We start from the raw sequence: 18,159 nt of genomic DNA, 5'->3' as shown, positions 1-18,159 counted from the left end.
TAATGTCCTATAGCGAACCCTTGTTGGCCTCTTTTAAAGTACAGCTGTGACATTTCACAAGATGAGTAAACTTCAATGAATATTGTGTTAGTTGTTTTATTTTCATGTCCAAAAACATACACAAGCTAATTAAAACGTTATAACAGAAAACTATAATGCTGTTGAATCATTGTCGATTTCAGGATAAACAATCTCAATGGAAAGAGAGAAAGCAAAACCACAGGATAAACATTCAACTAAAAACATCACAAATAGGTCAATAGATTTTTTTCACCCTTTTTGCCATACATTCATTAACAGTATTGTGTTGTATTGTGTTATGTTGTATTGTGTTGTGTTGTGTTGTATTTTGTTGTGTTGTATTGTGTTGTATAGTGTTGTATTGTGTTGTATTGTGTTATGTTGTATTGTGTTGTGTTATGTTGTATTGTATTGTGTTGTATTGTGTTTTATTGTGTTATTGTGTTGTATTGTATTATATTGTGTTGTATTGTATTGTGTTGTGTTGTGTTTTATTGTATTGTATTGTATTGTGTTGTATTGTGTTGTATGATGTGGTGTTGTGTACTAATGTATTGTGTAGTAAATCCCTGTTGAAGGCAGGAAGCTGCCAACACGTTGGTGTCTTGTTCTCAATCATTTGTGTCGCATTAAATTTGTGCACATTTTCCATCTTATACCTAGCCAGTATTTGAGATTATTGATCGTAAAGGGAAAGCAAGAGTGAGAGGTTGATTATACAATACAGCACAGTTATCTCAAAGCTGTTTTCTTCTTAATATGTCAACTGTGTAGAATGTGGTCTCATGGCAACAGGGTCTGGGTCATTGTCTCAGAGCCCTGCTCTTCTTGACTCTCCACACCTCCCTCACTCTGCCCCTCGCTGTGGATCTCCTCATATCCTCTCTCCCTCCCAAGCCTTGAGACCCTCCTCCGTCTCACCAGTAGCACAGCTCCAACCACCACCAAGACAACCAAGCAAATTACTCCAAAGGCCACACCAGACTTCTGCCCCCCTGTCATCTGTCCCGAGGCTGGATCGAACACCTTCACCATACTCTGGATCTCTGTCACCTTGGCCAGCTTCCACATCTTGGTCTGTCCCACCCTGACCCACGCCCGATCTCCCTCGGTCATCACAGCCACCGTGTTAGTGGCAGTCATGCTGATCAGTGGAGGACGAGTGAAAGGTGGCAAGCGTACAGGCAGCAGCTGGCCACCTGTGAACAAGCCAGACTGGACACAGTAGAGCACCTGGCAGCCATCACTAACAGTAGCCAGGTGCTGGCTGAACTGGGGAGGGCAACGGGGTTGATCCTGTGCAAGGGGGTTGTTAGACTGGCAACTGAACAGGCCTCCAAAGGGGACTGAAAACCTGGTGGAAGTCTCATAGTCATTGCTCAGGCAGATCATCAGACCGTTGGACAGAAGCTTCATTTGAATGTTGAAGTTTGGAGGGCAGCTCTTAGTTTTGGTGAGAGGGTTCAACAGGGATGGGCTGTAGAGTCCCCCAAAGAGGTATCCTGAGTACTCTGGGGTTGTCTCATTGGTGGAGCACCAGTAGGTGTCAATGCGAGCAGAGCGGACATGGTAGGAATCTCCACAGATATTGTCGCAGCAGGTTAAAAGCAGCCAGCAGCCATGGCAATGCCTGTGGCACTCATACGTGCTGTAGCTCTCCTCTCTCACCTCAGAGCGTAACAGGGTGGCTTTGTAGGCCTGACCACATGAGTAAGAGCCTGTGTCGGGGTTCTTCTGAGCCAGGGCTTGGCAGATTGGGTCTGCATCCCCAGTGAGCTTGGTGCACTGCTGAAACACCCCACCGAAGCTGAGGTTGGTGGCCGGACCCTCGCAGGAGCTGTCGTCCATATTGGCTTGGAAGTTGAAGTTCTTGGAGTCTGGTTTAACGCAGCCAGGGTGTGTGTTAACGGTATAGTAGCGCTGGATGGCCTGACTAACAGACAGTGCCAGTTTGCCGATGGTTGGTTCAGGGAGATCGGGGAAGGTAATCCGGTTGAGGAAGTAGTGCAGAGGCAGTCCTGCCCGGTCGATGCCCACCAGGTTGTTCTTGGTGCTCTCCTGCCACTTCTGCAAAGTGATGCCTGGGTAGAAGGGAGCCCCACCATGGCTCTGTATAATGGAGTAGGTGATGTTGCCCTGATAACTATGTGACTCGGATGTCTCTTGTGTGTCCTTGCTGCCAATGTCAAATTTGACTTTATCAAAGAAGTTAAGACCTGCCGATGCCGAAACAGAGAACTTTGCCGTCTCACTGTCGGACACGTAAGATGAACGGAGATAGTCCTCTTGCACTAAGGCGGCCCCTGCATCAACACTTGTTATCACATGGGTTCCATAGTCCAACACCATCTTCTCAGATAAATACACTGCCTGTCGAGTCTGGTTGTTTTCTATTGCGTCGGCGATCTCCTCAGCCTGGTGGGCAAAGCGGCCATCCAGAGTGAAGTCAGGGTGAGCCTTTACCGTGTATAGGAAGTTACGCACCTGGAAGGGAGCAATCAGTTATTTTTTATTTCACCTTTAACCAGGAAATAACCTTGAGGCTTGGTGTCCTTAATTGCTAATCTAGAGATCAAACTATACTAAGAAAAAGGTACACTATCTAGTAATGACTGTTCAGAAAGCCAGGACAGGATTACTGTAATAACACCACATGGATACATGGATATTCCACTCTCTCTTTTTAAAATCTAGTAAGGGAGACTTACTACAAACTATGTCAAAACATAAATATTTTTTTAATCATTGCCGAGATGAATGTATATGATATTAAATAGATAAATAATTGTTTAAAAAAAGTATTGTTTCTTTATGGAGAAACTCACTTGTACACGAGCGGTGACAGAGCTCCCATGGACCTGGTGAGTCTTCACCCGCTGATTCTCAACGGAGAACTTAGCATTGAGCACGGAGAGGAAGGACACGTCTGAGTTGATTGAGAAAGACGTGGAGCTGCGCTGTTCCAGCCAAGTGTTGATGATCTCAGAATTGGTCTCCACACCAGTGAGCTTCTGTGGGATGACAAACACCTCATCCGGGATGAGGTAGAATCCATCCTCCGTGGTCTGGCACTGGGAGAAGCTGAAGTTCATGACTCGTCCCATGTCCATGTTCCTCAGGTTGTCCCATCCCCCGCCTGGGAGTACCTCCAGGGCTGGAATGGACAAGTTGGTGCGACACTTACGAAGTCCATTATTCGGAGGAGTGAGTGGGTGAGGGACACACTGGTGGAGCAGGGAGAGAACTAGCAAGGTGAATGCTGTCAGACCCAGAGCTGTGTCAGATGCCATAGCTATGTCATATGTGGGTGCTGTGAGAACAAGATGAAAGAATATGATGATTCTCAATAGCGGATGTGTTAAAAGTAGGTTTCAGTCACAAGATCACTGCTAACTTGACTTTCAATTTCCTCAAATAAAATGCAGAACAATCACAACAGCTTTCAGATAAGCCACTGCCAGTCTGAATAATTGAGTTATTTTTGTGTAAAAACTTCCCCTTTCTAAAAAGTGTGTGTGTGTGTGTGTCTGTGTGTGTGTGTGTGTGTGTGCGTGCAAGTTGCTATCATCTAAGTCAAATTTAACTTACACTAAAAGCAGATAATGATACCATCACAAAATGTTAATCATTCTGAGAAATACTTCAGATAATAGTAAATTGACCATCATTATGATCAATCAAGTCATGCACAAGCATATACAGTCAGGTCCAAAATGATTGGCACCCTTGATATGGATGAGCAAAAAAGACTGTATAAAATATAGAATACAAGTACTGAGCTATATTGTATGCAAAAAAATTGGGAAATTATATTATTTTATGCTAATACAATTGTATAAGGAGTGGCTTTCAGGACAGGTCTCTGGATGTCCTTCAGTGGCCCAGACTCTGGAGAGACCTGAAAATAGCTGTGTTGCGATGCTCCCCATCCAACCTGACAGAGCTTGAGGTTTCGTTCTTAATTGACTTGCCTAAAACAATACAGGTGTGCCAAGCTTGTAATGTCATACCCATGAAGACAAAGTCTTCAACAAAGTGCTGAATACTTAAGTGATATTTCAGTTTCTTAAAACTTGTTTTTGCTATGTCATTATGGGGTATTGAGATAGATTGATGAGGGACATTTAAAAATATATATATTTTAGAATAAGGCTGTAACATAACAAAATGTGGAAAGGTTGAAGGGGTCTGAATACTTTCCGAATGCCCTGTAATAAGCAGAAAAGAGCCCCATACCTACTGTGAAATATGGTGGTGGATATTTGATTGTATTGGGCTATTTTGCTTCCACTGGTCCTGGGGCCCTTGTTAAGATCCACAGCATCATGAACTTTACCAAGTACCTTTCCCAAGGACATTTTAGCCAGAAACCTGGTTGCCTCTGCCAGGAGGCTGAAACTTGGCTGCAGGTGGGTTTTCCAGCAAGACAATAACCCCAAGCACACATCAACATCCACAAAGAAATGGTTAATGAACCACAAAATCAACATTTTCGGACATGACCCCCATTGAAAACCTGTGGTATGAATTGAAGAGGGCAGTCCATATGCGCAGTCCTGACTGTACACCTGTCATTGATTGAAGGACTATAGTTTGCATAATGGTCAAAAGTCTGTGTTGTGTATTTACCTGTGTGTTTACCTGTGTGTGCAGCTGAACACTGTATACTGGAAACACTCGGGTTTGTTATTTTAACTAACACAAACCATCTTAAATACCTCATTTGTTTTTGCATGGATTCCGTGACGCGGTTTGCTTTTAACAGCTAGGACCACTATTTCTTGTCCCGGAATCCCGCTCAACTGACAGGTTAAAGTCTGCTTGAAAGAGCCGCTAACCTAGCTAAGCTGCTAACGTTAGTCATCAAGCTAACAAAGTTAGTCCCAGATGAGTTTTCCAATGGCGCTCTCTTCATCTGGAGAGGTAAATGAATGGTTCCAGCTCTGTAGGAGCTGTATCTACTACGCTTTGTTTCTGGACAAAATGGATCACTCAGAGTTCAAATGAGGCAATTGTTTGCTTGCCGAGGATTGTAGATTTGAGGAGAATTCCTTGATCACGCACTTAGCCAGCCTACATCAGAAACTTTGGAAAACGCAGAGTGGAATGTTGACGTTTTCTACGCTGGTGGCTAGACAGCGTTTGAGCAGGTTGGATATATCTCCGCCTTTTTGTTTGTCTTTATACAACTGACCGGTGTTGCCCGGAGTTGGTTCGCCAGGGGAGCCATCTCCTGCCTCTCCTCCCCCATCTGATAGCGGAGTCGAAGGAGCACAGCAAGAGGAGCATGACAATCAATGATGGTGGCATGTCACAAGCCGTGGAAGCCGAAGACAGCAGCCTGCTGCAAAGCAGCCTACTCTCCCAACGAGAGGCCTGGAGTGGATACAAACAACATTACCAAGCTGCTTCCGAATGTACTATGCCAGGACATGGATATCGATGCTATCGTAGTCCATGTGGGGTTTAATGACATTATGAAGGGCAGCTCGGAACAGTTGAAACTGGATTTCAAAGAGCTGATTGACTCTCTGCTAGACACTAATAAAAGACCAAACATATCTGTCCCTGCTCCCTCTCAATCGTGGCATTGAACACATTAGCAGGATTCTTTCTCTTCATAACTGGCTACATGATTATTGCGGCTTAACCCCTCTGGGATATGTCTGGCCAGAAGCCAGGGGAAATGCAGAGTTCCAAATTCAAATAAATTACTATAAAAATCAAACTTTAATTAAATCACACATGCAAGGAAGCAAATTAAAGCTACACTTGTTGTGAATCCAGCCAACATGTTAGATTTCAAAAACGCTTTTCGGCGAAAGCAAACGATGCTATTATCTGAGGATAGCACCTCCATAAACAAAGAGAGAAACCATATTTCAACCCTGCAGGTGTAACAGTATAACTTTAGACCGTCCCCTCGCCCATACCCGGGTGTGAACCAGGGACCCTCTGCACACATCAACAACAGTCACCCACGAAGCATCGTTACCCATCGCTCCACAAAAGCCGCGGCCTTGCAGAGCAAGGGGAACCACTACTTCAAGGTCTCAGAGCAAGTGACGTCACCGATTGAAACGCTATTTAGCACGCACCACCGCTAACTAAGCTAGCCGTTTCACATCCGTTACACAGGCGCGACACAAAACGCAGAAATAAAAATATAATTCATGCCTTACCTTTGACGAGCTTCTTTTGTTGGCACTCCAATATGTCCCATAAACATCACAAATGGTCCTTTTGTTCGATTAATTCCGTCAATATATATCCAAAATGTCCATTTATTTGGCGCGTTTGATCCAGAAAAACACCAGTTCCAACTTGCGCAACGTGACTACAAAATATCTCAAAAGTTACATGTAAACTTTGCCAAAACATTTCAAACTACTTTTGTAATACAACTTTAGGTATTTTTTAACGTAAATAATCAATAAAATTGAAGACGGGATGATCTGTGTTCAATACAGGAAGGAAACAAACTGTAGCTAGCTTTCTGGTCACGCCCCTCTATCGAGCAATACACTTGAAGTGACCCTCGTTCAAGATGGCCGTACCTCTTCATTACACAAAGGAATAACCTCAACCAATTTCTTAAGACTGTTGACATCCAGTGGAAGAGATAGGAACTGCAAGAAGGACCTTTAGAAATCTGGATTCCCAATGAAAACTCATTTAAAAGAGAGTGACCTCAAGAATATTAAAGAATATTTGTTGGTCCGTGGTGTGTAATGAGGAGCAAACAGACATTGCACTTGACACATTTATGAAATAGTTTATCCCAGTTACTAATAAGCATGCATTCATTAAGAAAATGACTGTTTAATTTTATTACATTTTTTATTTCACCTTAACCAGGTAGGCCAGTTGAGAACTGAAGTTATCATTTACAACTGTGACCTGGCCAAGATAGAGCAAAGCAGTGCGACGAAAACAACAACACAGAGTTACACATAAACAAACGTACAGTCAATAACACAATAGAAAAAATCTATGTACAGTGTGCAAATGTAGAAGAGTAAGGAGGTAAGGCAATAAACAGGCCATAGAGGCAAAATAATTACAATTTAACATTAACCCTGGAGTGATAGATGTGCAGATGATGTGCAAGTAGATATACTGGGGTGCAAAATAGCAAGAGGATAAATAACAATATGAGGGTGTGCTATTTACAGATTGGCTGTGTACAGGTACAGTGATCGGTAAGCTGCTCTGACAGCTGATGCTTAAAGTTAGAGAGGGAGATATAAGTCTCCAGCTTCAGTGATTTTTGCAATTCGTTCCAGTCATTAGCAGCAGAGAACTGGAAGGAAAGGCGGACAAAGGAAGTGTTGGCTTTGGGGATGACCAGTGAAATATACCTGCTAAAGCGTGTGCTACGGGTGGGTGTTGCTATGGTGACCAGTGAGCTGAGATAAGGCGGGGATTTACCTAGCAAAGACTTATAGATGACCTGGAGCCAGTGGGTTTGTTGACAAATATGTGTTGAGGGCCAGCCAACGAGAACATACAGGTCGCAGTGGTGGGTAGTTTATGGGGCTTTGGTGACAAAACGGATGGCTGAATATAGTGTTGTAGGCTATTTTTTAAATAAAATTGCCTAAGTCAAGGATTGGTAGGAATGTCCGTTTTACGAGGGTATGTTTGGCAGCATGAGTGAAGGAGGCTTTCTTGCGAAGTAGGAAGCCGATTCTAGAGTTCATTTGGATTGGAGAGGCTTAATGTGAGTCTGGAAGGAGAGTTTACAGTCTAACCAGACACCTAGGTATTTGTAGTTGTTCACATATTCTAAGTCAGAACTGTCCAGAGTAGTGATGCTAGTCAGGCGGGCGGGTGTGGGCTGCAATCGGTTGTAGAGCATGCATTTAGTTTTACTTGCATTTAAAAGCAGTTGGAGGCCGCAGAAGGAGTGTTGTATGGCATTGAAGCTCGTTTGGAGGTTTGTTATCACAGTGTCCAAAGAAGGGCCAGATGTATACATAATGGTGTCGTCTGCGTAGATGTGGATCAGAGAATCACAAGCACCAGCAAGAACGACATCATTGATATATACAGAGAAAAGAGTCGGCCCGAGAATTGAACCCTGTGGCACCCCTTAGAGACTGCCAGAGGACTGGACAGCTGGGCCTCCGATTTGACACACTGAACTCGATCTGAGAAGTAGTTGGTGAACCAGGCAAGGCAGTCATTTGAGAAGCCAAGGCTATTGAGTCTGCCGATAAGAATGCGGTGATTGACAGAGTCAAAAGCCTTGGCCAGGTCGATGGAGACGGCTGCCAAGTACTGACTTTTATCGATTGTTTAGGACCTTGAGCGTGGCTGAGGTGCACCCATGACCAGCTCGGAAACCAGATTGCATAGTGGAGAAGGTACAGTGGAATTCGAAATGGTCGGTGATCTGTTTGTTAACTTGGCTTTCGAAGATTTTAGAAAGGCACGGCAGGGTGGATATAGGTCTATAACAGTTTGGGTCTAGAGTGTCTCCCCCTTTGAAGAGGGAGATGACCGCGGCAGCTTCCCAATCTTTGGGGATCTCAGACGCTACGAAAGAGAGGCTCAATAGGCTAGTAGGGTTTGCAACAATTTCGGCGGATAATTTTAGAAAGTAAGGGTCCAGATTGTCTAACCCAGCTGATTTGTAGGGATCCAGATTTTGCAGCTCTTTCAGAACGTCAGCTGTCTGGATTTGGCTGAAGGAGAAGCAGGGAGGGGGGGCTTGGGCAAGTTGATGCAGGGGTGCTGAGCTGTTGGCCGGGGTAAGGGTAGCCAGGTGGAACGCATGGCCAGCCGTAGAAAAATGCTTTTATAAATGATCGATTATCGTAGATTTATCGGTGGTGACAGGGTTTCCTAGCCTCAGTGCAGTGGGCAGCTGGGTGGAGGTGCTCTTATTCTCCATGGACTTTACACTGTCCCAAAACATTTTGGAATTAGTGCTACAGGATGAACATTTCTGTTTGAAAAATCTAGCCTTTGCTTTCCTAACTGACTGAGTGTATGTGTTCCTGACTTCCCTGAAAAGCTGCTTATCGCAGGGGTTATTCGATGCTAATGCAGAACGCCGCAGGATGTTTTTGTGCTGGTCAAGGGCAGTCAAGTCTGGGGTGAACCAAGGGTTATGTCTGTTCTTAGTTCTACATTTTTTGAATGAGGCATGCTTATTTAAGATGTTGAGGAAAGCACATTTAAAGAGCAACCAGGCATCCTCTACTGACGGGATGAGGTCAATATCCTTCCAGGATACCCGGGCCAGGTCGATTAGAAAGGCCTGCTTGCTGAAGTGTTTTAGGGAGTGTTTGACAGTGATGAGGTGTGGTCGTTTGACCGCGGACCCATTACACACGCAGGCAATGAGTCAGTGATCTTTGAGATCCTAGTTGAAGACAGCAGAGGTGTATTTAGAGGGCGAGTTGGTCAGGATGATATCTATGATTACGGATATAGGGTTGTACCTGGTAGGTTCCTTGATAATTTGTGTGAGATTGAGGGCATCTAGCTTAGATTGTAGGATGGCCGGGATGTTATTAAGCATGTCCCAGTTTAGGTCACCTAACAGTACAAACTCTGAAGATAGATGGGGGGCAATCAATTCACATATGGCATCCAGGGCACAGCTAGGGGCTGAAGGGGGTCTATCACAAGCGGCAACGGTGAGAGACTTATTTCTGGAAAGGTGGATTTTTAAAAGTAGAAGGTTGAATTGTTTGGGTACAGACCACGATAGTATGACAGAACTCTGCAGGCTATCTCTGCAGTAGATTTCAACTTCGCCGCTTTTGGTAGTTCTATCTTTTTAAAAACAAACATATTTTACTAAAAATTTTACCCCCTTTTCTCCCCAATTTCGTGGTGTCCAATTGTCAGTAATTACTATCTTGTCTCATCGCTACAACTCCCGTACGGGCTCGGGAGAGACGAAGGTCGAAAGCCATGCGTCCTCCGAAACACAACCCAACCAAGCCACACCCAACCAAGCCGCTGGTGCGCGATGAGACAAGGATATCCCTACCGGCCAAACCCTCCCTAACCCGGACGACGCTAGGTCAATTGTGCGTCACCCCATGGACCTCCCGGTTGCGGCCGGCTGCGACAGAGCCTGGACGCGAACCCAGAGTCTCTGGTGGCACAGCTGGCAGTTTTATCTTGTCTGGAAAATGTTATAGTTAGGGATGGAAATTTCTGGATTTTTGTGGCCTTCCTAAGCCAGGATTCAGACACGGCTAGGACATCAGTGTTGGCGGAGTGTGCTAAAGCAGTGAATAAAACAAACTTAGGGAGAAGGCTTCTGATGTTAACATGCATGAAACCAAGGCTTTTACGTTTACAGAAGTCAACAAATGAGAGCTCCTGGGGAATTGGAGTGGTGCTAGAGGCTACAGGGCCTGGGTTAACCTCTACATAACCAGAGGAGGAGTAGTATAAGGGTATTGCTAAAGGGTATAAGAACTGGTCGTCTAGTGCATTCAGAACAGAGAGTAAAAGGAGCAGATTTCTGGGCGAGGAAGAATAGATTCAAGGCATAATCTACAGACAAGGGTATGGTAGGATGTGAGGACAGCATAGGGACTATGGTGGTCTGCTTGAAACTTGTTGGTATTACAGACTCAATCAGGGACATGTTGAAAATGTCAGTGAAGACACCTGCCAGTTGGTCAGCACATGCACGGAGTACACTTCCTGGTAATCCGTCTGGCCCTGCAGCCTTGTGTATGTTGACCTGTTTAACGGTCTTACTCACGTTGGCTACGGAGAGCGTGATCACACAGTCGTCCGGAACAGCTGATGCTCTCATGCATGCCTCAGTGTTGCTTGCCTCGAGTCGAGCATAGAAGTGATTTAGCTCGTCTGGTAGGCTCGTGTCATTGGCCAGCTCGCGGCTGTGCTTCCCTTTGTAGTCTGTAATAGTTTGCAAGTGTGTAGTATGATTCAATCTTAGTCATGTATTGATGCTTTGCCTGTTTGATGGTTCGTCGCAGGGCATAGCGGGATTTCTTTTAAGCTTCCGGGTTAGACCTTGAAAGCGGCAGCTCTACCCTTTAGCTCAGTGCGAATTTTGCCTGTAATCCATGGCTTCTGGTTGGGGTACGAATGTACAGTCACTGTGGGGACGACGTCCTCAATGTACTTATTGACAAAGCCTGTGACTATTGTGGTGTATTCCTCAATGTCATCGGAAGAATCCTGGAACATGTTCCAGTCTGTGATAGCAAAACAGTCCTGTAGTTTAGCATCCGCTTCATCTGACCACTTTTTTATAGGCCGAGTTACTGGTGCTTCCTGCTTTCATTTTTGCATGTAAGCAGGAATCAGGAGGATAGACTTGTGGTCGGATTTACCAAATGGAGGGCGAGGGAGAGGTTTGTATTCGTCTCTGTGTGTGGAGTACAGGTGATCTAGATTTTCTTTCCCTCTGGTTGCACATTTAACATGTTGATAGACATTAGGTAGAACTGATTTAAGTCTCCGGCCACTAGGAGCGCCGCCTCTGGGTGAGCGGTTTCCTGTATGCTTATTTCCTTATACAGCTGACTGAGTGCGGTCTTAGTGCCCGTATCTGTTTGTGGTGGTAAATAACAGCCACGAAAAGTATAGCTGAGAACGCTCTAGGCAAGTGCAGACTGGCAGGAATTGGCCGGGCTGAGGCTGGCTGATGTCCGAGTTAACGGTGATGACCGCTAGCAGTGGCTAACTGACTACAAGCTAGTAGCTAGTTATCTGGCTAGGTTCTGATGGGGGTTCCGGTTCTAAAGTACAGAAATAGCAGATCCGTACCACATTGGGTGAGGCTGGTTGCCATAGAGAATATTCAGTCTGTAGATGGAAAGTGAGATTAAAATATATATAAAATATATACGAAGAAAACTATATATACACTGGACAGGATGCGACAAGACAAAACACAAGTCCGACTGCTACTCCATCTTGGACACTATCTGTAAAAACGTTTAAATCCTCTTGGATTGACGAGGAATTGAAAAATGGTATGGTTGAGAGGGATGAGGCAAAGGACCTCCAAATTACTGATGATTGGCTGAGAGAAATTGATGATAAAAAGATTGTGGGGGCTGTTTTGTTAGACTTCAGTGCGGCTTTTCACATTATTTGACATTTTGACATTAGCACAGATCTGTCTTTTTAAACGACTAGCACAAAGCTCAGACACTCATGCATACCCCACAAGACATGCCACCAGAGGTCTCTTCACAGTCCAGAACAGACTATGGGAGGCACACAGTACTACATAGAGCCATGACAACATGGAGCTCTATTCCACATTAGGTAAGTGATGCAAGCAGTAGATTCAGATTTTAAAAAACAAATACACCTTATGGAACACGGGACTGTGAAGCATAATAACATACGCACTATTCACACACGTGGATTTGGGGGTGTAGATATGTGGTAATGGAGTATGGGCCTGATGGCACAACACTTAGTGTGTTGTGAATTCTGTAATGAATTTATGGTAATGATTTTAAAATTGTACAATTGCCTTGGTTTTGTCGGCCCCAGGAAGAGTAGCTGCTGCCTTGGCAGGAACTAATGGGGTTCCCTAATAAATACAAATTCAAATATAATGAACTAGACCATTGTGTCAAAGTGGAACAATGTTTTGTTGATAAGTATATTAAAGTTCACTGCAGAGAACATATCAGACATGATTTGCAGATATGAAACTAGGATGTGAAAGAGGAACCAATCTTGTTAAATGAGTTTCATGCATGTTTGGAACAGTAATCCGGGTATGTGTAAAGGCTTCTAGGAGTAGTGGGTGGAGGAGTCAGGCGCAGAGAGCAGGGTAGTTCAAAACGTGGATCTTTATTCCAGGAACAGAGTAACGGTCACGCCAAACACAAGGGCGCATAAATACCCAGTCCAACAAACAGGACGAAACTGTCCGGGAAAGCGGAATCCACAATAATCCACACACCATGAACCGGAAAAACAAGCCCGCACAATAGCAGGCGGGCCTACCGGGTTTAAATAGCCCAAAACAAAACCCAAACAAGAAACAGGTGAAACTAATCAGAAAAAACTACCTGAAACAGAAAAGGGGATCGGTGGCAGCTAGTATGCCGTCAACGACGACCGCCGAGCGCCGCCCGAACAGGAAGAGGCACCATCTTCAGCGGGATTCGTGACAGTATGATTCATAGGAGATTTCACAGTGGTCCATTAAACATTTATAATTAAGCCTACTATAAAATATATGTGACAAGGTGAGATAACAACATGCAGTCTTATCAATCATTGCCCAATCCCCAAAAATATACTGGATGTATGCTGAAAATCAAACATAAAAAAGTTAAAGGGGATTTTGGACGTTTTAATGAATTAAACCCACTGATTCTTTTTTTTATATATATATTTTTTATTTTACCTTTATTTTACTAGGCAAGTCAGTTAAGAACAAATTCTTATTTTCAATGACGGTCACTGATTCTTGAACAATATAACTTAGTTCAACTGTTGTCAGAAAACATAATATAATATAGTTTTACTCCATTGGTTGTAAAACTATCATATTGATGTCATGTATGGTTGGTCCTTGCATTTATATCCCTGTCTATGAATATGGAAGTGGTTACATTTTTTCCAGCTCCTTAGCTGTTTACCGAAACAGTGACGGGGTGTCTGCTTTGTTACTGTTATTGACTGCAGATTGCTCCTTAGCTGTTTACCGAAACAGTGACGGGGTGTCTGCTTTGTTACTGTTATTGACTGCAGATTGCTCCTTAGCTGTTTACCGAAACAGTGACGGGGTGTCTGCTTTGTTACTGTTATTGACTGCAGATTGCTCCTTAGCTGTTTGATTTTCTCTTCAAATTGTAGGCTTACATTATGTCATATTGTGATATGAGCCATACTCAATAACAGGAGATCAGGCCTTGGTGCATCATATCCAGACGGGATTGGGAGGCGGACAATTGGCATAACGTTGTCTGGGTTTGGCTAGGGTAGACTGTCATTGTAAATAAGAGTTTGTTCTCAACTGACTTGCCTTGTTAAATGTAAGGGTTTTTGTCAGTTACAGTATGTGTTATTGCAATATGCATGGGTTATTGAATTATAGTCTAGTCTGATCACCTTCAGTTTGATTTTGGATGCTAAACCAGCCAACTCTTTAATACTGAAATGGATATTAATCTGATCACCAGGATTGACCAAATAAGATGATGTCTACATTTGGAAACCGATGTGTTGGCTAGTACAGTACATACCTAATCAGGACAACTACACCACCCTAAATGGCTGAAGCAGGATATGACCCAAATACTGTCCAATAGATGGCAGCAAAACCCTGCAGAGGCTTGCTGTCCATTTTCCTCATATGTATCGAGTTTACAATGGACTTGTTTTACATTCTGAATGGAGGTTCTAAACTGTATTCATGCTTATCTTGTTTTACATTCTGAATGGAGGTTCTAAACTGTATTCATGCTTATCTTGTTTTACATTCTGAATGGAGGTTCTAAACTGTATTCATGCTTATCTTGTTTTACATTCTGAATGGAGGTTCTAAACTGTATTCATGCTTATCTTGTTTTACATTCTGAATGGAGGTTCTAAACTGTATTCATGCTTATCTTGTTTTACATTCTGAATGGAGGTTCTAAACTGTATTCATGCTTATCTTGTTTTACATTCTGAATGGAGGTTCTAAACTGTATTCATGCTTATCTTGTTTTACATTCTGAATGGAGGTTCTAAACTGTATTCATGCTTATCTTGTTTTACATTCTGAATGGAGGTTCTAAACTGTTTTCATGCTTATCTTGTTTTACATTCTGAATGGAGGTTCTAAACTGTATTCATGCTTATCTTGTTTTACATTCTGAATGGAGGTTCTAAACTGTTTTCATGCTTATCTTGAATGAATATCTGAGAGACAGTGAATTCCAGTCGGATGTACAATTTTATGGTTCATGCCATGACATCTGGTGGCTGTTCAGGAGGGTGCATCTTTGAATGAATGATCCGTTAATGAATTGTTGGACAGTTGTGTATATGCCGCGCAATGCGAGACAAAAATATTGCCTCTCTCCTAATCCCACAAAGTACAATAGTAGCCTAGGCTATACAGTGTGAGGCCCACAATGCACTTTGATGAATGCCTATCCATGTGGGAGCCTACCTTTGTTAAACACGCAGTTGAAATTGGCTTTATAGTCCTGATACCTGACAAAAACTTAAGAATAAACATTTAGGCTATTCAAGCTCAAATATACTCAACAAAAATATAAATGCAACAATTTCTAAGATTTTACTTAGTTACAGTTCATATAAAAAAAAATCTGTAAATTTAAATGAACTCATTAGGCCCTAATCTATGGATTTCACATGACTCGGAATACAGATTGGAATTTTGGTCACAGATACCTTAAAAAAAAGTAGGGGCCTGGATCAGAAAAGCAGTCAGTATCTGGTTGTACCACCATTTGCCTCATGCAGCGCGACACATCTTCTTCACATAGAGTCGATCAGGCTGTTGATTGTGGCCTGTAGAATGCTGTCCCCACTCCTCTTCAACGGCTGCTGGATATTGGCGGGAACTGGAACACGTTGTCGTACACATCGGACCAGAGCATCCCAAACATGCTCAAATGGTGACATGTCTGGTGAGTATGCAGGCCATGGAAGAACTGGGACATTTTCAGCTTCCAGGAATTGTGTACAGACCATTGCGACATGAGGCTGTGCATTATCGTGTTGAAACAGCAGGTGATGGCGGCATGTTGAAATGGCACGACAATGGGCCTCAGGATCTCGTCACGGTATCTCTGTGCATTCAAATTACCATCGATAAAATGCAATTGTGTTTGTTGTCCGTAGCTTATGCCTGCCCATACCATAACCCCACCACCACCATAGGGCACTCTGTTCACAATGTTGACATCAGCAAACCACTCGGCCACATGACGCGGTTGTAAGGCCGGTTGGTCATACTGCCAAATTCTCTAAAACAACATTTGAGGCGGCTTATGGTTGAGAAATTAACATTCAATTTTCTGGCAACAGCTCTGGTGAACATTCCTGCAGTCAGCATGCGTATTGCACGCTCCCTCAAAACTTGAGACATCTGTGACATTGTGTTGTGTGACAAAACAGCACATTTAGAGTGGCCTTTTATAGTCCCCAGCACAAGGTACACCTGCGTAATGATCCAGCTGTTTAATCATCTTCTTGATATGCCACACCTGCCAGGCGGATGGATTATCTTGGCAAAGGGGAAATGTTAACTAGCAGGGATGTAAACAAATTTGTGCATCAAATTTGAGAGAAATAAGCTTTTTGTGCATATGCAACATTCCTGGAATGTTTTATTTCAGCTCATAAAACATGTCTCGTTTACATTTTTGTTAAGTGTAAATAAAATAATAAAAAATACTTGAGCAGAGAGCATGACTTAGCCACAGAGGATCATTAGCTTCTTTAAAATATTGCTGTGGATTGTTTCAAATCACAATAGGCCTATGCCTATGAGCAGCACACGTGGCAATAGGCCTAGCTGATTGTTGAGTTGCTTTTCAGTGAAAATGATCTAAAATATGTGTAAAGATAAAGTGTCTCGAGTATAATTTGGAAAGTTGAAACAAGAAGAAGGGGAGGGATGGGTGGCGAAGAAATAGGAACATCACTCTGCAGAATCCACTCAGCTTTCCGGAAAGCACTCCGCTCTCCAGAATACCTTCAGCTGACTCCTGACAATTATTGATAATGAATTGTTGCATGGTGTGAATTAAATGTTGCATGGTGTGAATTGTTTGCTCTTTGATTTTTAAAATAAATTCTCCATTACATACGTCACCAGTGGTACATGTGCCATTATTTGGTTACATTAATTTATGTTAATGCATGTATTAATTAGTCATTAAACGTTCTCTTTGTCGACGTGGAAACGTTGTCTGATTTCTGACCACCACTAATAATAAGCTGTCATTTTTGAAAACCATTCGACAATGATTTTGAGAAATATTATTATTGAAATGAAACTGTTCTGCAAATATGAAAATCATAACTGGCACGCAAATCGGTAGAAATGGTCGGGGAAATGATTAGCGTCCCCCAAAGTGAAACTCACGTGCTGCCTATGTCAGCTACCGAAGTTAATCAGACATTGCCTTATCTTGGAAAGTGCAGTTCATATTTTTCCTCGTGATCAGATCAGAAATGGACCAATAGGCCTACACATTTGAAATCGCTAATTATCATGACAATTTAGCCCACTGAGGGAAACTCCCAGACAACAGTCATGAGTAGCTTAATTTTATTCCATAGGCTACTGTCCCTTTTACTTTGACCTGTCCTGTTTTTAGGATATGGTGTGTTTGTGAACCATGTTAATTCATATTCACATATGAGTTTGGCGGATGCCAGGAGAACGCTACCTGCCCCAATGCATAGTGCCAACAGTAAAGTTTGGTGGAGGAGGAATAATGGTCTGGAGATGTTTTTCATGATTCAGGCTAGGCTCCTTAGTTCCAGTGAAGGGAAATCTTGATGCTACAGTATACAATGACATTCTAGACAATTCTGCGCTTCCAACTTTGTGGCACAGTTTGAGGAAGGCCCTTTCCTGTTTCTACATGACAATACCCCGTACACAAAAGAAGGCCTATATAGAAATGGTTTGTCGAGATCGGTGTGGAAGAACTTGACTGGCCTGCATAGAGCACTGACCTCAACCTCATCGAACACCTTTGGGATGAATTGGAATTCTGTTCTACTACCCAGGCTTAAACGCCCAACATCAGTGCTCAACCTCACTAACGCTCTTGTGGCTGAATGGAAGCAAGTCCCAGCAGCAATGTTCCAACATCTAGTGCCAGAAGAGTGGAGGATGTTATAGCAGCAAAGGGGGGACCAACTACATATGAATAATGCCCATGATTTTTGAATGAGATGTTAGATGAGCATGTGACAACATACTTTTGGTAATGTAGTTTATGTTTTATGTATTTTTTTTACCAGTAATGACCAATACCAGTGCCAACCTTGAGCAGATCATGTAAGCTAATTTCGTATGCTTGTTGTTGTTGTTGTCACATGGATGCACAACATTGCATCCCCTCTTCAGGATGGTGTCACTGATTTGAAGCTCCTGATCCCCTTAAGAACATTCTCTGTAGAGTTAAG

General features: G+C 43.1%; 1 protein-coding gene across 1 annotated transcript; it reads right to left on the bottom strand.

Annotated features, from left to right (window-relative positions):
• Positions 1 to 80: 80 nt before the first annotated feature.
• mpeg1.1 (macrophage expressed 1, tandem duplicate 1) lies at positions 81 to 3,359 on the bottom strand. The gene is made up of 2 exons (XM_029637128.2): positions 2,847 to 3,359; positions 81 to 2,505 (listed from the first exon to the last, which is right to left on the bottom strand). Exons 1-2 carry the CDS (start codon positions 3,309 to 3,311, stop codon positions 805 to 807), a joined length of 2,166 nt encoding a protein of 721 aa, XP_029492988.1. The 5' UTR covers positions 3,312 to 3,359; the 3' UTR covers positions 81 to 804.
• Positions 3,360 to 18,159: the final 14,800 nt, after the last annotated feature.

Source organism: Oncorhynchus nerka, linkage group LG27, assembly GCF_034236695.1.
Source record: "Oncorhynchus nerka isolate Pitt River linkage group LG27, Oner_Uvic_2.0, whole genome shotgun sequence".
Classification (NCBI taxonomy): Eukaryota; Metazoa; Chordata; class Actinopteri; order Salmoniformes; family Salmonidae; genus Oncorhynchus; species Oncorhynchus nerka.
This window is presented reverse-complemented; position numbering and strand designations above follow the sequence as displayed.